Source organism: Scyliorhinus canicula, chromosome 6 (genome assembly GCF_902713615.1).
Source record: "Scyliorhinus canicula chromosome 6, sScyCan1.1, whole genome shotgun sequence".
In the NCBI taxonomy this organism is placed as follows: Eukaryota; Metazoa; Chordata; class Chondrichthyes; order Carcharhiniformes; family Scyliorhinidae; genus Scyliorhinus; species Scyliorhinus canicula.
Window position 1 is genome coordinate 5,168,797 of NC_052151.1, and position 15,205 is coordinate 5,184,001.

The 15,205-nt window shown below is 39.4% G+C and overlaps 1 protein-coding gene across 3 annotated transcripts in view; it reads left to right on the forward strand.

Moving 5' to 3' along the window:
• Nucleotides 1-14,651, forward strand: part of LOC119966963 (WD repeat-containing protein 26) — a 208,141-nt gene extending 193,490 nt beyond the window's left edge. For 2 of the 3 annotated variants that reach the window (XM_038798916.1, XM_038798918.1), the window contains one exon: nucleotides 4,071-14,651. In XM_038798916.1, the coding sequence (XP_038654844.1) occupies nucleotides 4,071-4,096 (26 nt within the window). In that variant the 3' untranslated portion in view covers nucleotides 4,097-14,651. The remainder of the gene's footprint in view (nucleotides 1-4,070) is intronic. The other variant, XM_038798917.1, reaches the window with a different exon arrangement.
• Nucleotides 14,652-15,205: the final 554 nt, after the last annotated feature.

The following is a 15,205-nucleotide window of genomic DNA, read 5'->3' on the forward strand; positions in this document are numbered from 1 at the left end:
TTTGAACATTGTCACACTCCCTGCAGAAATGGTTTACACTGATTCTGCATTAAAGATGTTACAGAATGCCAATTTGAACACTCACACCCTGCAGAAATGGGTTACACAGATTCTGCATTAAAGATGTTACAGAATGCCAATTTGAACACACACACCCTGCAGAAATGGTTTACACTGATTCTGCGTTAAAGATGTTACAGAATGCCAATTTGAACACTCACACCCTGCAGAAATGGTTTACATGATTCTGCATTAAAGATGTTACATAATACCAATTTGGACACTGTCACACACCCTGCAGAAATGGTTTACACTGATTCTGCATGAAAGATGTTACAGAATGCCAATTTGAACACTCACACCCTGCAGAAATGGTTTACACAGATTCTGCATTAAAGATGTTACAGAATACCAATTTGAACATTGTCACACACCCTGCAGAAATGGTTTACACTGATTCTGCATTAAAGATGTTACAGAATACCAATTTGAACACTCACCCTGCAGAAATGGTTTGCACTGATTCTGTATTAAAGATGTTACAGAATGCCAATTTGAACACACGCATCACACCCTGCAGAAATGGTTTACACTGATTCTGCATTAAAGATGTTACAAAATGCCAATTTGAACACTCACCCTGCAGAAATGGTTTACACAGATTCTGCATTAAAGATGTTACAGAATGCCAATTTGAACACACACACCCTGCAGAAATGGTTTACACTCATTCTGCATTAAAGATGTTACAGAATGCCAATTTGAACACTCACATCCTGCAGAAATGGTTTACACCGATTCTGCATTAAAGATGTTACAGAATGCCAATTTGAACACTGTCACACACCCTGCAGAAATGGTTTACACTGATTCTGCATTAAAGATGTTACAGAATGCCAATTTGAACATTGTCACACTCCCTGCAGAAATGGTTTACACTGATTCTGCATTAAAGATGTTACAGAATGCCAATTTGAACACTCACACCCTGCAGAAATGGTTTACACTGATTCTGCATTAAAGATGTTACAGAATGCTAATTTGAACACTCGCATCACACCCTGCAGAAATGGTTTACACTGATTCTGCATTAAAGATGTTACAGAATGCCAATTTGAACATTGTCACACTCCCTGCAGAAATGGTTTACACTGATTCTGCATGAAAGATGTTACAGAATGCCAATTTGAACACTCACACCCTGCAGGAATGGTTTACACTGATTCTGCATTAAAGATGTTACAGAATGCCAATTTGAACATTGTCACACACCCTGCAGAAATGGTTTACACTCATTCTGCATTAAAGATGTTACAGAATGCCAATTTGAACACTCACATCACACCCTGCAGAAATGGGTTACACAGATTCTGCATTAAAGATGTTACAGAATGCCAATTTGAACACACACACCCTGCAGAAATGGTTTACACTGATTCTGCGTTAAAGATGTTACAGAATGCCAATTTGAACACTCACACCCTGCAGAAATGGTTTACATGATTCTGCATTAAAGATGTTACATAATACCAATTTGGACACTGTCACACACCCTGCAGAAATGGTTTACACTGATTCTGCATGAAAGATGTTACAGAATGCCAATTTGAACACTCACACCCTGCAGAAATGGTTTACACAGATTCTGCATTAAAGATGTTACAGAATACCAATTTGAACATTGTCACACACCCTGCAGAAATGGTTTACACTGATTCTGCATTAAAGATGTTACAGAATACCAATTTGAACACTCACCCTGCAGAAATGGTTTGCACTGATTCTGTATTAAAGATGTTACAGAATGCCAATTTGAACACACGCATCACACCCTGCAGAAATGGTTTACACTGATTCTGCGTTAAAGATGTTACAGAATGCAAATTTGAACACTCACACCCTGCAGAAATGGTTTACACTGATTCTGCATTAAAGATGTTACAGAATGCCAATTTGAACACTCACCCTGCAGAAATGGTTTACACAGATTCTGCATTAAAGATGTTACAGAATGCCAATTTGAACACACACACCCTGCAGAAATGGTTTACACTCATTCTGCATTAAAGATGTTACAGAATGCCAATTTGAGCATTGTCACACTCCCTGCAGAAATGGTTTACACTGATTCTGCATTAAAGATGTTACAGAATGCCAATTTGAACACTCACACTCTGCAGAAATGGTTTACACAGGTTCTGCATTAATGATGTTACAGAATGTCAATTTGAACACACACACCCTGCAGAAATGGTTTACACTGATTCTGCATTAAAGATGTTACAGAATACCAATTTGAACATTGTCACGCACCCTGCAGAAATGGTTTACACAGATTCTGCATTAAAGATGTTACAGAATACCAATTTGAACATTGTCACACACCCTGCAGAAATGGTTTACACTGATTCTGCGTTAAAGATGTTACAGAATGCCAATTTGAACACTCACCCTGCAGAAATGGTTTGCACTGATTCTGCATGAAAGATGTTACAGAATGCCAATTTGAACACTCACCCTGCAGAAATGGTTTGCACTGATTCTGCATGAAAGATGTTACAGAATGCCAATTTGAACACTCACACCCTGCAGAAATGGTTTACACAGATTCTGCATTAAAGATGTTACAGAATGCCAATTTTTGATGTGATTTCAAAATCAAAAGCACTACAAATTCCTGTCATATTGACAGCCTGCGAAACCAAAATGTTTATGCTTTGTTCCTTAGAGTTCAGTGTGTTAATTACTTTTCTAGCCATGAAAACCTTTTGACCTTCCAAGAGTAATGGAGAAACATTCTTATTGTGCTCAAGAGTTAAACCACAAAAATTAATTGTTTTCACACAGGTACAAACATAGCAGACTTACATAAATTAGATTTTTGCATTTCTTATGTATACATTTACTGTAATTAAAATTAAATAACCTACTTGGGTCTTGGCTTTTTGTCATTTTTAATGGTAGGAATGTGTTGCTCCTTTGGTTCAAATGGGAAGCGTGCTGCTGCAATGCTGGATTCTCATTGGACAAGCATACGCGCTCTCACAATCTCCATTCAGTGGAAATTGTTTCTCTTTATCAACCCTGTCTTTCCTTGTTAATGACTTGAATATTTTGAACAGATCTCCCCATAACCTTGTAGATTCTAGTGAAAACAGGCCTAATCTGCATTATCTCTCCTCATAACTTAACCCCTGTAGTCTAGGTATAATTTTTGTAAACCTATGTTGCACTCCCTCCAAGGATGATTTATCCTTCTTAATGTGTGGTGCCCATAACTGCTCACAGTACTCCAAGTGGGGTATAACCAGGGTTTTGTATAGCTGCAACATTTCTTGTGCGTCTTTATACTCCAACCCTCTAGATATAAAGGCTAGCGTCCTTTTGTCTTAGCCAAGGGTGGTATCATGACCAGTACAGGCTTGGAGGGCCGATAGGGTTGTTCCTGTGCTGTCCTATTCTTTCTTCATCCCATTAGCCTTTTGGATTATTTTCTGCACTTGTTTGTGGCATTTTAGGATTTATGCAGATCCTAAACCCCCAAGTCTTTTTGGATATCCACTGAAGCTAACCTCTTTCCATTTAGAAAGGACTCTGCTCTAACCTGTTTTGGTTCAAAATGGATAACTTCACACTTGCTTATGTTGAATTCCATCTGTCACAATGTTGCCCATTCACCTAGTCTGTCAATATATGCCTGCTCCAGTTGAGAAGTTAAAAGCATAGGTGCAAAAGTATTGAATGGCTGCCTTGTGTCATTTCTGTAATTCCTTGTGTTGGCGTATCTAATCTGGTCAAGTGGGTTGTGCGGTTTATATTCATCAACACTATTCAAAATAGACTCCTGGGCTCTAACTGTGACTACAACATTTTAAAGGAACACTAAATTCAGATCTCTGTCCTGGGGAATCCAGTGAGGGACTTCTGGAACCTGCAACATCGTTCATTTGAACAACCCAAAACAATTATTTCCTTTTAACACAGTTATTTCAAATCTCAGATGTGCAGCCCACAAATTATTTTATTTCAAATTTGTTTTACCATATTAACCCTGTCTTCCTCTTCCTCAGAAGCTTGCAGCAGCATGGATAGTTGACGGTGACTTTGCAACAGACAGCTTTGAACTGAAATAGTCACAGAACAAAGCAGCTTGGATCTTGGCACAAACCAACTGTGGTTGATGACTGGACAAGACCTGCTTGTGATGAAGAACTCATTCCCGGTCCTCTAACCAGTGGCAGCATCTTACCACCTTGCTTTCATAGTTAAAAATCCAAGAGAAGCAATCTCCTTAGACCCCAGTGGGATATGGTTTTGAATTTTTCTCATTGGTCTTGAGGAACCATGTTACATTAAGACTCCCATCAAACTCAGATACCTTTCTGCCTCTTTTTTTTTTTGCTGTGGCAGCCTACCGTGTTCTACACCGTGGAATTTTCAGTGCTTGTGTGGAGTCTAACACATTTGCTAGGTGAAGATAGCTTTAGTATGGAACAAACGTGTACTAAAATAGAAGATTGTTTTCATTCTGGTAGCCTGAATTAGTGGAAATAACTACAGCTCAGTTCATGGACTTCATCTTGGGTCACGTGCCCTGAAACCTTTTTCATTGTGACCTTTGGGGAGGGGAAAAGCTCAGAGTTCATACATAAAATGTCAGGGTTTTTAAAATTCCTAATTGTTAGCTGGATCATTTAAATCTCAGTTACATGCACTCCCCCTCATCATGGCCGTCCATTTGTTTTATGATAAATTCATTTCTGCGTTCTTGAAAGGATCCCAGCAGTGACATTTTTTCTAATTTACTGCAGTGGGATGCCACATTGATTTGTTTAGGAATGATTTCAAACCCACATTGACACTGACTAGGAGAGGGTATGTGGTACTGCTGACTGTACAGTAGTACATGTTCTTTCACTCGGATTTGTAACTTCACCTGTTTGAGTTGAAGGCAGAATCAGTGCCAAGTGATGTGGCAGTCTTTCACATCATTGATTCCAATTGATCAAGTTCTTGATCTCAGCTGGAGATTGGCACCAGTTGTTTCTCCCTCAGGGGAGGGGAGGTTGGTATCTGCTGGTAAAAATCAGAATGAATCCTGCAGCACTTTTGAACACCTAAAGGTAGGTGATCATAGCAGCATTGGCAGAGGCTAGGAAGAAGGCCACGTGCCTGCCTGCCTTCCATCTTGTTGGAGAACTGCTGCTGAATATAGGGAGGTTTAAAGCAGGGAAGTGGGGATAAAAATGTAAATGTTTAATGAGAGGAAACCTTACTGCACCTTGACTTGTGCAATATACAATCATTCTTTGCTACATTTTCCCTTTTCTATTTGCCCATTTTTAAACTCCTATTTGCAATGATAGTTGCCCAAGGTTTCTCACTCCACATAGTGGCCAAACTGCTTAGATCTTCTTTTTGCATATGTTACCAACATAATTTCACCTACTAATGTTCACTGGCAATTGGCTAATTACCTGGTATTGCACTGGTGCTCAAATGGAAAGGACATAGGTGCTACCTCTATCGGTGAACCAATCTCCAGTGTAGAATTTGTTCCTCGTCTTCAAAAGTGACGTTACAGCTTGCACGTCTTAAGGAGGTCAAGAGAAAAGGCAGAGCAATGTGATCTAAATGCCTTTAGTCAGTGGTGCAATTAGTACTGGACCACTATGGGTTAGATCTGGGATGGGGAGGGCAGTGTGGGGAAACAGCAATTCAATCTGATAAATAGTGACCTGATCGATCACATATGTACTTTGCCAATTTATTTGTACATTCTTTTAGAGTCCACAATTTATTTTTTATGTACAACTTCTATTAGAACTAAGATTAAATTCTCTTCCAAATTTGGGTTTGTGTTATTTGGAAATGTGCTTTTTGCACCAAGGAAGGAGAGGAAAAGGAAAACAAAAATCACTTTGCAGAGACTGGGGTGCAGGTTAAATCCCATGAATAAAAATTGTAATTTGTACCTCGACTCTTGCATTTAATGTCAGAGGAAAAGACATTGGAGGAGAGAGCTGCATTCCTGAGCGATTATAGAAGGCAACCATTATTTGTTCAATTAGAGATTGTCCAGAACCGGCATCTTCCATTGTGCAATGTAACATACCCAACTTAAAGCTATTGAAATTGTGCCAGTACCAACCAGGCCTAAAGCAGGGATGCTTTCACTCGCTGTCATTCATAGCTAAATGTACACCATAGTTCAGGAGATGTAATTAAATTGCACTCAGTGTTAACCTTTCCACTTATTGGTGGGTTTCTGTAACTGAGCAGCTCCAGCGATCTGCATTCAACATTTGTTCTGAGTTATTGCACTGGATCTCTCATTTCAATATTAAGCATTTAATGGTTGCATGCTTCAAGACCTTTTACTAGGTACTTACTACCCTATATTTCATGACCTGTGATTAGAAAGTGGGTGGAAACGTTCCCCTGGAGCATGCTGGTTATTTTCAGCCTGAATGTAAAGTAGGAACTGTGGGTGAGTGTTAATGCCCTGAACTGTTTCATATTTCAAATGATTTACCATGTCACATTAGCTGTATACTTTGGAGTGGATGGTAAATAGTTACTTTTACATTTTAAAAGTTTGGGAGTGCCCCTTAATGAGTCGAGTGAAAAGGTTAATTCCTGGTAGATGGATTCTGACGAGAGATGTACTCCTGAATAATATAAAATCACTGCAGCTTCACCAACATCAAGAACTCATGTAACTTGGAAAAAAGGGTGAGGATGAATCTTTTATACATATGACACTCAAAACTTGCAATATTCAGCATAGCTGCTCCTGAGCCACACAAGGCTCTTGTTGATGGTGCCAAAAGTGAGCAGGTCCACCTACTGTTTGTTAGAGGTAGAAAAGTGATTTAAAAAGAGCATCAGATTGTTCACTTTGTTCACTATAAACATTGAAGAATAATTTGGGCAAAGTGCTCATTTAGACCACCTTTAAATACAGTGTGTTGTGTAAATTATGAATATTTCTCCATGAGTTTGGATGCTGTGCACTAGGGAATAATAGAATGAGAGGTATTACCTGATCATTTACCGGTCACAGATTTGAAAGATGTTCTATTTTTCCAAATATAATCAGGATTATTCCAGATATATTCAATACATACATTTTGACTATTTTATTATTTAATTGTATGAAGTTAATGGAGTGTTCTTTTTAATATAAATTTAGAATACCCAATTCTTCTTTTTCAATTAAGGGGCAATTTAGCATGGCCAATCCACTTACCCTGCACATCTCTTTGAGTTGTGACGGTGAGACCCATGCAGACAAGAGGAGAATGTGCAAACTCCACACGGACAATGACCCGGAGCCGGGATCGAACCCGGGTCCTCAGCGCCGTGAGGCAGCAGTACTAACAATTGGGCCACCATGCTGCCCCTTAAAGCAGTGTTCCAACATCTTGTCTGTACATGTTAATGTTTGCCACAAAGAATAGGACCTTTGACTGAAATCCAAAGTCAAATGCTGTCAAAGATGAGTGCACTCAGATCGGAGAGGAAACTGATTTGAGCATTTTTATTTCTAGTCCTTCAACTATTGGCAAAACAATATTCTTTTGTGTAGATTCCATCTTGTTGCAAGATTTATTGTACGTCTTGTTGCATTATTCACATTGCTTAGTTCCTCACATTGTGAGCAGATATTTGGATCTAAACCCAGTGAGAAGCACAAGTGTATGAGCAGATCCCACCAGAACAAATCACATAACCTTTTCGTATAAATTGCAGTGCAGTTGGGTGTTCTGTCAACAGTGCCCTTTGAGCTGTTCTGTGCAAGCTGCAGAGTAGGAATTATGAACTACACTGCCCGTATCAATCTGATCAGATGGTGGATGCACTATGTTCTCATTCTGGAGCTGCTAACATCCCAGCTTCAAAAATGTGTTTAATTAGAAGGTTGCGCACATGCGCTGACATGAAATCATTATGTAACAGCCTCAGTAGTCCGCGCAATAAAGATAATAGGACAGCAGAGGCGGATGCCTTGGCTTATTCTGCTCTTGTCTTCTTGCCCGAGGGAACAGGCTAATTGTAACATATTCTGTTTCCCCAAGTGGCATCACAAACTCCACACAAATGGGGTTTTCCCTTTGGTCATGATTTTATATTTAGGTCTGTCATGGTTGAGAGAGGAAGTGGATTGGAAAAAATAATAGGTGGTCCCTGGACATGAACATTGGACAAAATGCAGACCTCTGACAACTTCCCACAATCGGTGTGTCAGGTATATAAGGGGATCCTTTTTTGACTTCAGCGTCTTCTTTGGCAAAGGATCCCTAAGGATAAGAGTTAATATCCAGTGAATATAGCAACCTTTTGGATCTTAAGAAGTATTCAGCTCTGGTATCTGAAGCAGGTTAGAAACTAGCTCTTCTCTGTCCCCACCCCCAAATTTGTTTTCTTTTTCTTTGCATGTGAATTTAGGCGGTGTGTTAGGCTATTCAATTATGTGTTGCACCACATCAAGGACTTGTCAGGCTCACATTTTAGTAAGGTGCTGATTAGGAGATGGGGTCATACCTAATTTAATCCTCCCTATCCCCAGGGTAACACTGACATAGCATCCCTGTTTGAAATCATCTAGACCAATTATTTAACTGGTACATTATTAATCAGTACCATTGGTATTATGAGCCCATTGCATAACCAGATGCAGGATGTATTAATTTCTGTCATCAATCTAATGCCTTTCACAGATATTTTGTTCCTGCCATCCAGTCACAGAAAAGAAAGTACACCTGTATTTTTGTAACCTTTTACATCTATACCTTTTTACAGACATCTCCCATCTCTATCTCCCAGTCACACGAGAAGATAGTTGCCAGTATTTTGATAGCCTTCTGTCTCCATACCTTGTTGCAAGGAAATAGATTGGATCTCCGAATTGAAAATAGTGCAAAATAACATGTAGCAATTTTTCACAGTTAATTTTGTTGAGCAGCATCCTGCTTGGCTACTTTCCTTCCAGTTAATTTTTCAGCAGCTCTATAATGTGAGCACTTCTGCATCTTGTATTTATATTCAAGAATTGTCATGATAAAATGCTAGACAGAATGGTTTACCTTTCATGATAAATAAGTTAATTGAAATATTTGCTTGCAAAGGTACCTCGGCCATAATTTCATAACAAAGCGAGTGACTTATAATAGTCGAGTCCTCTGGTGGTAAAATTTGATAGTGAACATATTTTGCTTTACAGTATTGTTCGATAAATGAGTTGCAGAGTGGGATGTTCTCTATTTTTGGATATCACCACCCCTCAATGCATTTGATAAGGATTACATTACTTACATTTCAAGCACGTTCCACCCTGGCTCTAAATCAGAGTAAAAGTATATATGCCATTCATATACTAGTTGGAAGTGAGTGGTTGATAAATGACTTGGGTAACAACGGTTTAATATATCCTACATCTGATAAAATAAATCCTCAAGAGTGTAGAATAAATTCTGGAAAATATGGGACCTCAAGATGTCTAATGTAGTCATTGGAGAGGGTCACTGAACTACTTTGATTTCAAATCATGCCAGTGAGAGTTAGTGTTATTTAGTGGAACCTCTGCATTCATAGTTTGCTGGTATGTTTTACAGAAAGCTGAATTTGTGTCCCACAGTTTCAATACATTCATTTTATTTGTCAGCTCATCTAGACCTCTTTTCCAGTTAGATTTCAATTGTACAACATATTTCATACAGCATCTCCCTGTTATTTTTACACCTCAAGATATATAGGTCTTCAGACCTGGCATCTACTAAAACCTGCTTCACTGTCCTTCATTGTTAGGTGTCATATTTGTTGCTGAGTTTAAATCTTTTTGTTTAAGGTTCAATTTACTGTGACAGTTCACTTTCACCTTTTGCATTAACTTACTGCGATTGTTCACTTGCATCAGTTAAGACGGTCACAGGATTGACAGTCATGGTCTCGAGTGTATACTACATTTTCAATCCAGTTCACTCGTGGTTTCTCCTTGGGCTATGTCACTGTGGAAGACAACTTTTGAACTTGCCAAAATGGGCAGTTTTCTATGGCCTGCTGCCATTGTTAAAGCCTTGTAGGTACAGATGTAACACTGCTGGGAAAACTTGGGAATCACATAGCAGTTTACGAGGAGTGTGACCTTACCCCATGACACTCGAGTAGATCCATTTAACTTAGACAGGAGAACAGATTTTAGTTTGAGTTGAAAGGTTTTGGATCAATCTACTCGTTACCTTGGATGATCTTTGCATTCCTAATTTAGTCGGATGTTTCACAAGATGGGGCAAATGTAACTATAATTTCCCTATTACAGCATCTTAAATGTTGCCTCCATTACTCTATCTGAAAGTCTGTTAGTTTCTGATGTCAGTTCTAATGTTTGTTTTGTCTTTTATCAACACCATTCATGGATAGGTTTGCTATCTATTTTCTGTACATCTGCAGGATATTATTTTTTATTATTTAACGGGTGTACGAGTTGTTAGCTAGGCCAACATTTATTGCCCATCTCTAATCATTCTTGAAACCATAGTGCTGAGCAGCCACCTTGAATTGAAATGAAATGAAATGAAAATGAAAATCGCTTATTGTCACGAGTAGGCTTCAATGAAGTTACTGTGAAAAGCCCCTAGTCGCCACATTCCGGCGCCTGTCCGGGGAGGCTGGTACGGGAATCGAACCGTGCTGCTGGCCTGCTTGGTCTGCTTTAAAAGCCAGCGACTTAGCTGAGTGATAGTCCAAGTGATATAGCTACAAAGACACATTAGGATGGCACGTTGGCATAGTGGTTAGCACTGCTGCATCACAGCACCAGGGACGCAGGTTTAATTCTGACCGTGGGTGATTGTGTGGAGTTTGAACACTCCGTGTCTGTGTGGGTTTCCTCCGGGAACTCCGGTTTCCTCGAACAGTCCAAATATGTGCAGGTCAGGTGGATTGGCCATGATAAATTCCCCACTAGTGTCCAAACATTAGGTGAGGATCACGGGATTGGGTGGGGGAAAGGCCTTGGGCAGGATGCTCTTTCGGAGGGTCAGTGCAGACTCTGGCCAAATGGCCTCCTCCTGCACTGTGGGGATTCTATGACAGTGCTCTTGGGGAGGCAGTTGCAGGATTTTGACTGGAACAGCTATTATAGTTTAAAGACAGGATGGTATGTCTCTTGGAGAGGAACATTCAGGTGGTGGTGCAATCTGCAGCCCCTGTCCTTTTAGGTGATAAAGAGGTTGCGGGTTTGGAAGATGCTGTCGAAGGAGCCTTGGCGAGTTGCTACAGTGCATCTTGTAGATGGTGTACACTGGTGCCACTGTGTTAGTGGTGGAGGGATTGAATGTCTAAGGTGGTGGAAGTGGTGCCAGTTAAGCAGGCTGCTCTGTTCTGGATGGTGTCAATTGTTTTTGGAACAGCACTCATCCAGGCAACTGCAGAGTATTCCATCACACTCCTGACCTGAGCTTTGTAGATGGTGGACAGGCTTTGAGGGGTCAGGAGATGAATTGCATGCTGCAGAATTCCCAGCCCCATGCTCTTGTAGCCACAGTATTGATATGTCTTAGTTCACTTCCTGGTCAGTGGTTTAACTCCTGACCCCCCCCCCCCCCCCCCCCCCCCTCAGGATATTGATAGAGGGTGATTCAACAATGGCAATGCCACTGAATGTCATAGGGAGATGGTTAGATTGTTGGATGCTAGAATGTCTGCACTACATTTTACAGTTTTTTTTCTCTTGTTTTGAGACATCTCTTCTGATTTCACCACCTTTCCTAATTTGGATTTTGCAAATTTAACTTTTTTTTTTAAATTTCAAAATCCAGGTCAATGTAAATTTGAAATTGTAGTGGTCCCAACATTGATAGCTGGCTGGGACACCCCTCTCCTTTGGTTATAATCCAGGGTTTACCCTGAATCCCTAAACTTTGGGATCTTCTTTAGTTTTTTAAATAAGACACTCAATGAGCCAACTACCCAATTACTGCAGAAGAGGTGCCATTGAAGAGAAAATAGATCAAATTCAGAGCCTCATATATAGGTTAAACTAACTGTTCAATCTGACTGAGTTTTGGGGCTTTGCTACCTAATACTTTTCCTTCCTCCTTTTATAAAATATTTTTGGTGTGGATATTTAAATTATCCCAAGCATTATGTGCTAAAACTAGTAAAGACTTGCAATTACCCAACACCTTACTATACCTCAGTCCACTTGAAAGAGTTTCACATACAATGAGCTACTTTGAAGTGCCGTCTTGTGTCTGAAACATGTGTACCTGTTTTGCGCACACAAGATTCAGTAAACAACAATGAAATGAATGGCCTTTAATCTGGCATTGTGATGTGCAAGTTAATTTCTGGGACGTTTGGTGGTGCCATATCTCTCCTTCCTGATGGCATAAAGCAGGAACTGAAGAGCACAGAGGTCAATGTCACAAACAGGCTGTTCCCAACATGACCTTCAAGGTGAAAAAAAGTGAAGCTGCCGCACAATCTGTAGGAATGTTCTAATAAATATCGTGCCATATTTATATCTGAGGTTTAAGGTGACCAGTATTATTTCACTGCCTGATTAGGGTATTCTTAGTCTTGTGTTCATTTGTTACATTTCGTTCTGCAATGGTAGATGATGAAAATGGAGAACGAGATTTTAAGGTGCTAGACCCCTGAAACCTCTGGTTGTGGAGAGTTGAAAATTTGGCACTCACCCTGACATTGCCCAGAATGTTACAAGATGTGCTGCTATCACAAAAAGTGATAACTTGGGAGAGGTGGAAGAGTTTAAATTACATCACTGTGAGGAGTTATCAGATCTTTAAGTGAGACAGCATTTATTACTTAACTGGCGGATCACACCCTTTTCAGATAGTTGCTCAGATACTGAATATTCAATAGTGAGTTTACATAAACTACCTCAAACAAAGGTGATTTTTTTTTTAAGTTCCTGTTCAGGTGAGCATTTGCCCTTGCCTAAATACACTCTGTCTAATGATGATGCCCCCACCCTATGGTGTAACATGTTGGGAGCATGAAGAAGACATGTGCAAGTGTGATAAACCAAGTGTTGAATTACCAGTTTTCCCGTTGCCATGTAGAGAACGTAATTCCTTCCACTGTGCTGCATTGTAACCAAAGGCAGAGTAAGTTATCAAACTATCTTCAACTTCCTTAAGTCTTGTGTTCATTTGTTCAGTGTTGTCTTTCTGCAAGTTGTGTATGAGGACTCCCAATCAGTTGGGGAACTGGCTTTACCTGATTCCTAATTGGTCGGCTGCATAGATTTACTTCTAAATTAATACTTGTGCTCACCAGAAGAATAGCTGGACATATGGATGAATCCTGGAATGGTTCCCTTATGAAGATTGGTGCTAAGGTGTTAGTGAGGACTTGTGTCGAGGAAACTTTGTTGTGTATCAAACCCACGTGCTATACTTGACCTGGGACTACTGGATTAAATGTTTCATTCCCAGAATTGTTGCCCTCGCTTTGGGGAAAAAATAAAATTTCAGTCAAAAAAATAAACCCCAATCAAGTGTTGCTGTGTGTCAAAAAATCTGTTTCAAAAATATTTTTAGAAAAAAAGCCTGTGGGGGACATGCAAGTCCAGTAAAATGCAACTGCTCTGGTTAAGCGTTTGACTTAACCTGTCTGAAAAATAAAATCTATTCTTCATTAAAATGTAGGTGCAAAAACCCCATTTCTTCATTGACAAGAATATATTGCAAATGCATGTGTTACATATATACCATTTCAGAACAGAAATTGGATGTTTTCAATTGCTGGGTTCCTTCTACAATGATTATGATGTCTACCTGGTCTTTGAAGGAAAGTAAATGGACTTTTCTTGAAGAGGTTCTAGATGAAGCAACTGGCAGGAAGGAAGCTTGTTTCTTGCGCTGAAGTTCCTTCTGTTGTTCTGGCTTTATACACAGCAGTGGTGGAGCTAGTTTATTTAGAGCTTTTGGTACTTAAATTGATATTTGCAATGGGCTGATAATAAATGTCAAAATGCTAATTTGCTCTTCCAGTTTCTGCTTTTGAAACTTGCAATGTGGAACAAGCTGTTGTAACTGGGATTTCTGTGAAGTGTCTTGGTGTGGACATGCTGGTCTGTATAAAGCTGCAGGTTCCAAGCTTAGGTTGTAGCTGGGAGGAGTATTTTGAATCTTTTAACTCTGGGTAAAAAGTACTGGTGTCTATTATTCATGGTGCAAAGAATATGAGGGGAGTGTCACACAGGTTTGTATCACATTGAGCAGAATACAGTAGTTTTCTTTGCCTTTACATTAAATCCTAGGAACAACATTGAACTAAATATTCTTATTTTGAACTAAATATATCCTTTCTGCATTAGTTTCAATGTTAATCCATTACAGAATCTAATCCAACCTGTATTTGTTTGTCTATTTATTTTTCAATTTTAGATTATTTTGAATAATTTCATTATTTTATAATGGTAGAGCATTTTAAACATATCGTGATGGTTGGTAAAATATGTTAATTGCTTCCAATATTCCTGTTCCTGTTGTGTTAGGTTTGAAAAAATCCACTTTACACCTCATCACTGCAATGCATGTGATGCTTCAAAAAAACAGGAGATAAAAGTTGATTTGTAATCTTGTTACTTAAAACTCAATAAAAATAAAGTACAGCATCTTTCTGAACTTGTAGCTTTCATTCATATTTGGAAGAAACCTAATGATGGTATAAAGTTTTTTCAGTCTTTCTGACTTAGGTGTAATAAGCTTTGTCCTGCAACACAGAATAGAATGCAGGACCTGAGTTAAGATTCCAGAGTCCAGGCTCAGTAGGTGAGCCATTGCCTAGTGTGGCACTGAAGTCTAATAGAGCGAAAGATTTCAGGTTTAATAAAAAACAGATGCTAGAAAAACTCAGCAGGTCTGGCAGCATCTATGGAGAGAGAAATAAAGTTAATGTTTTGAGTTAGTATGGCTGTAGAGCTAAAGAGAGGGAGAAATGTACTGTACAAAGGTGAGTGGAGCAGAGTAAAAACCAGGAGAGATTGCCACAAAGATATGTACAGCAAGACACGAGAAGTGTGAGGGGCTATAGAAAGTGTAGATAAAGGCAAGAGAGCAGAATGTATTCATGAGAAAACAAAAAGTCAGTGCTTAGGAAAAGTAAAGCTAAAGATTTGGTGACAGATGGTCCGGTTTGAGGTGTTGCAATGGGCCAAATATTTTGAATA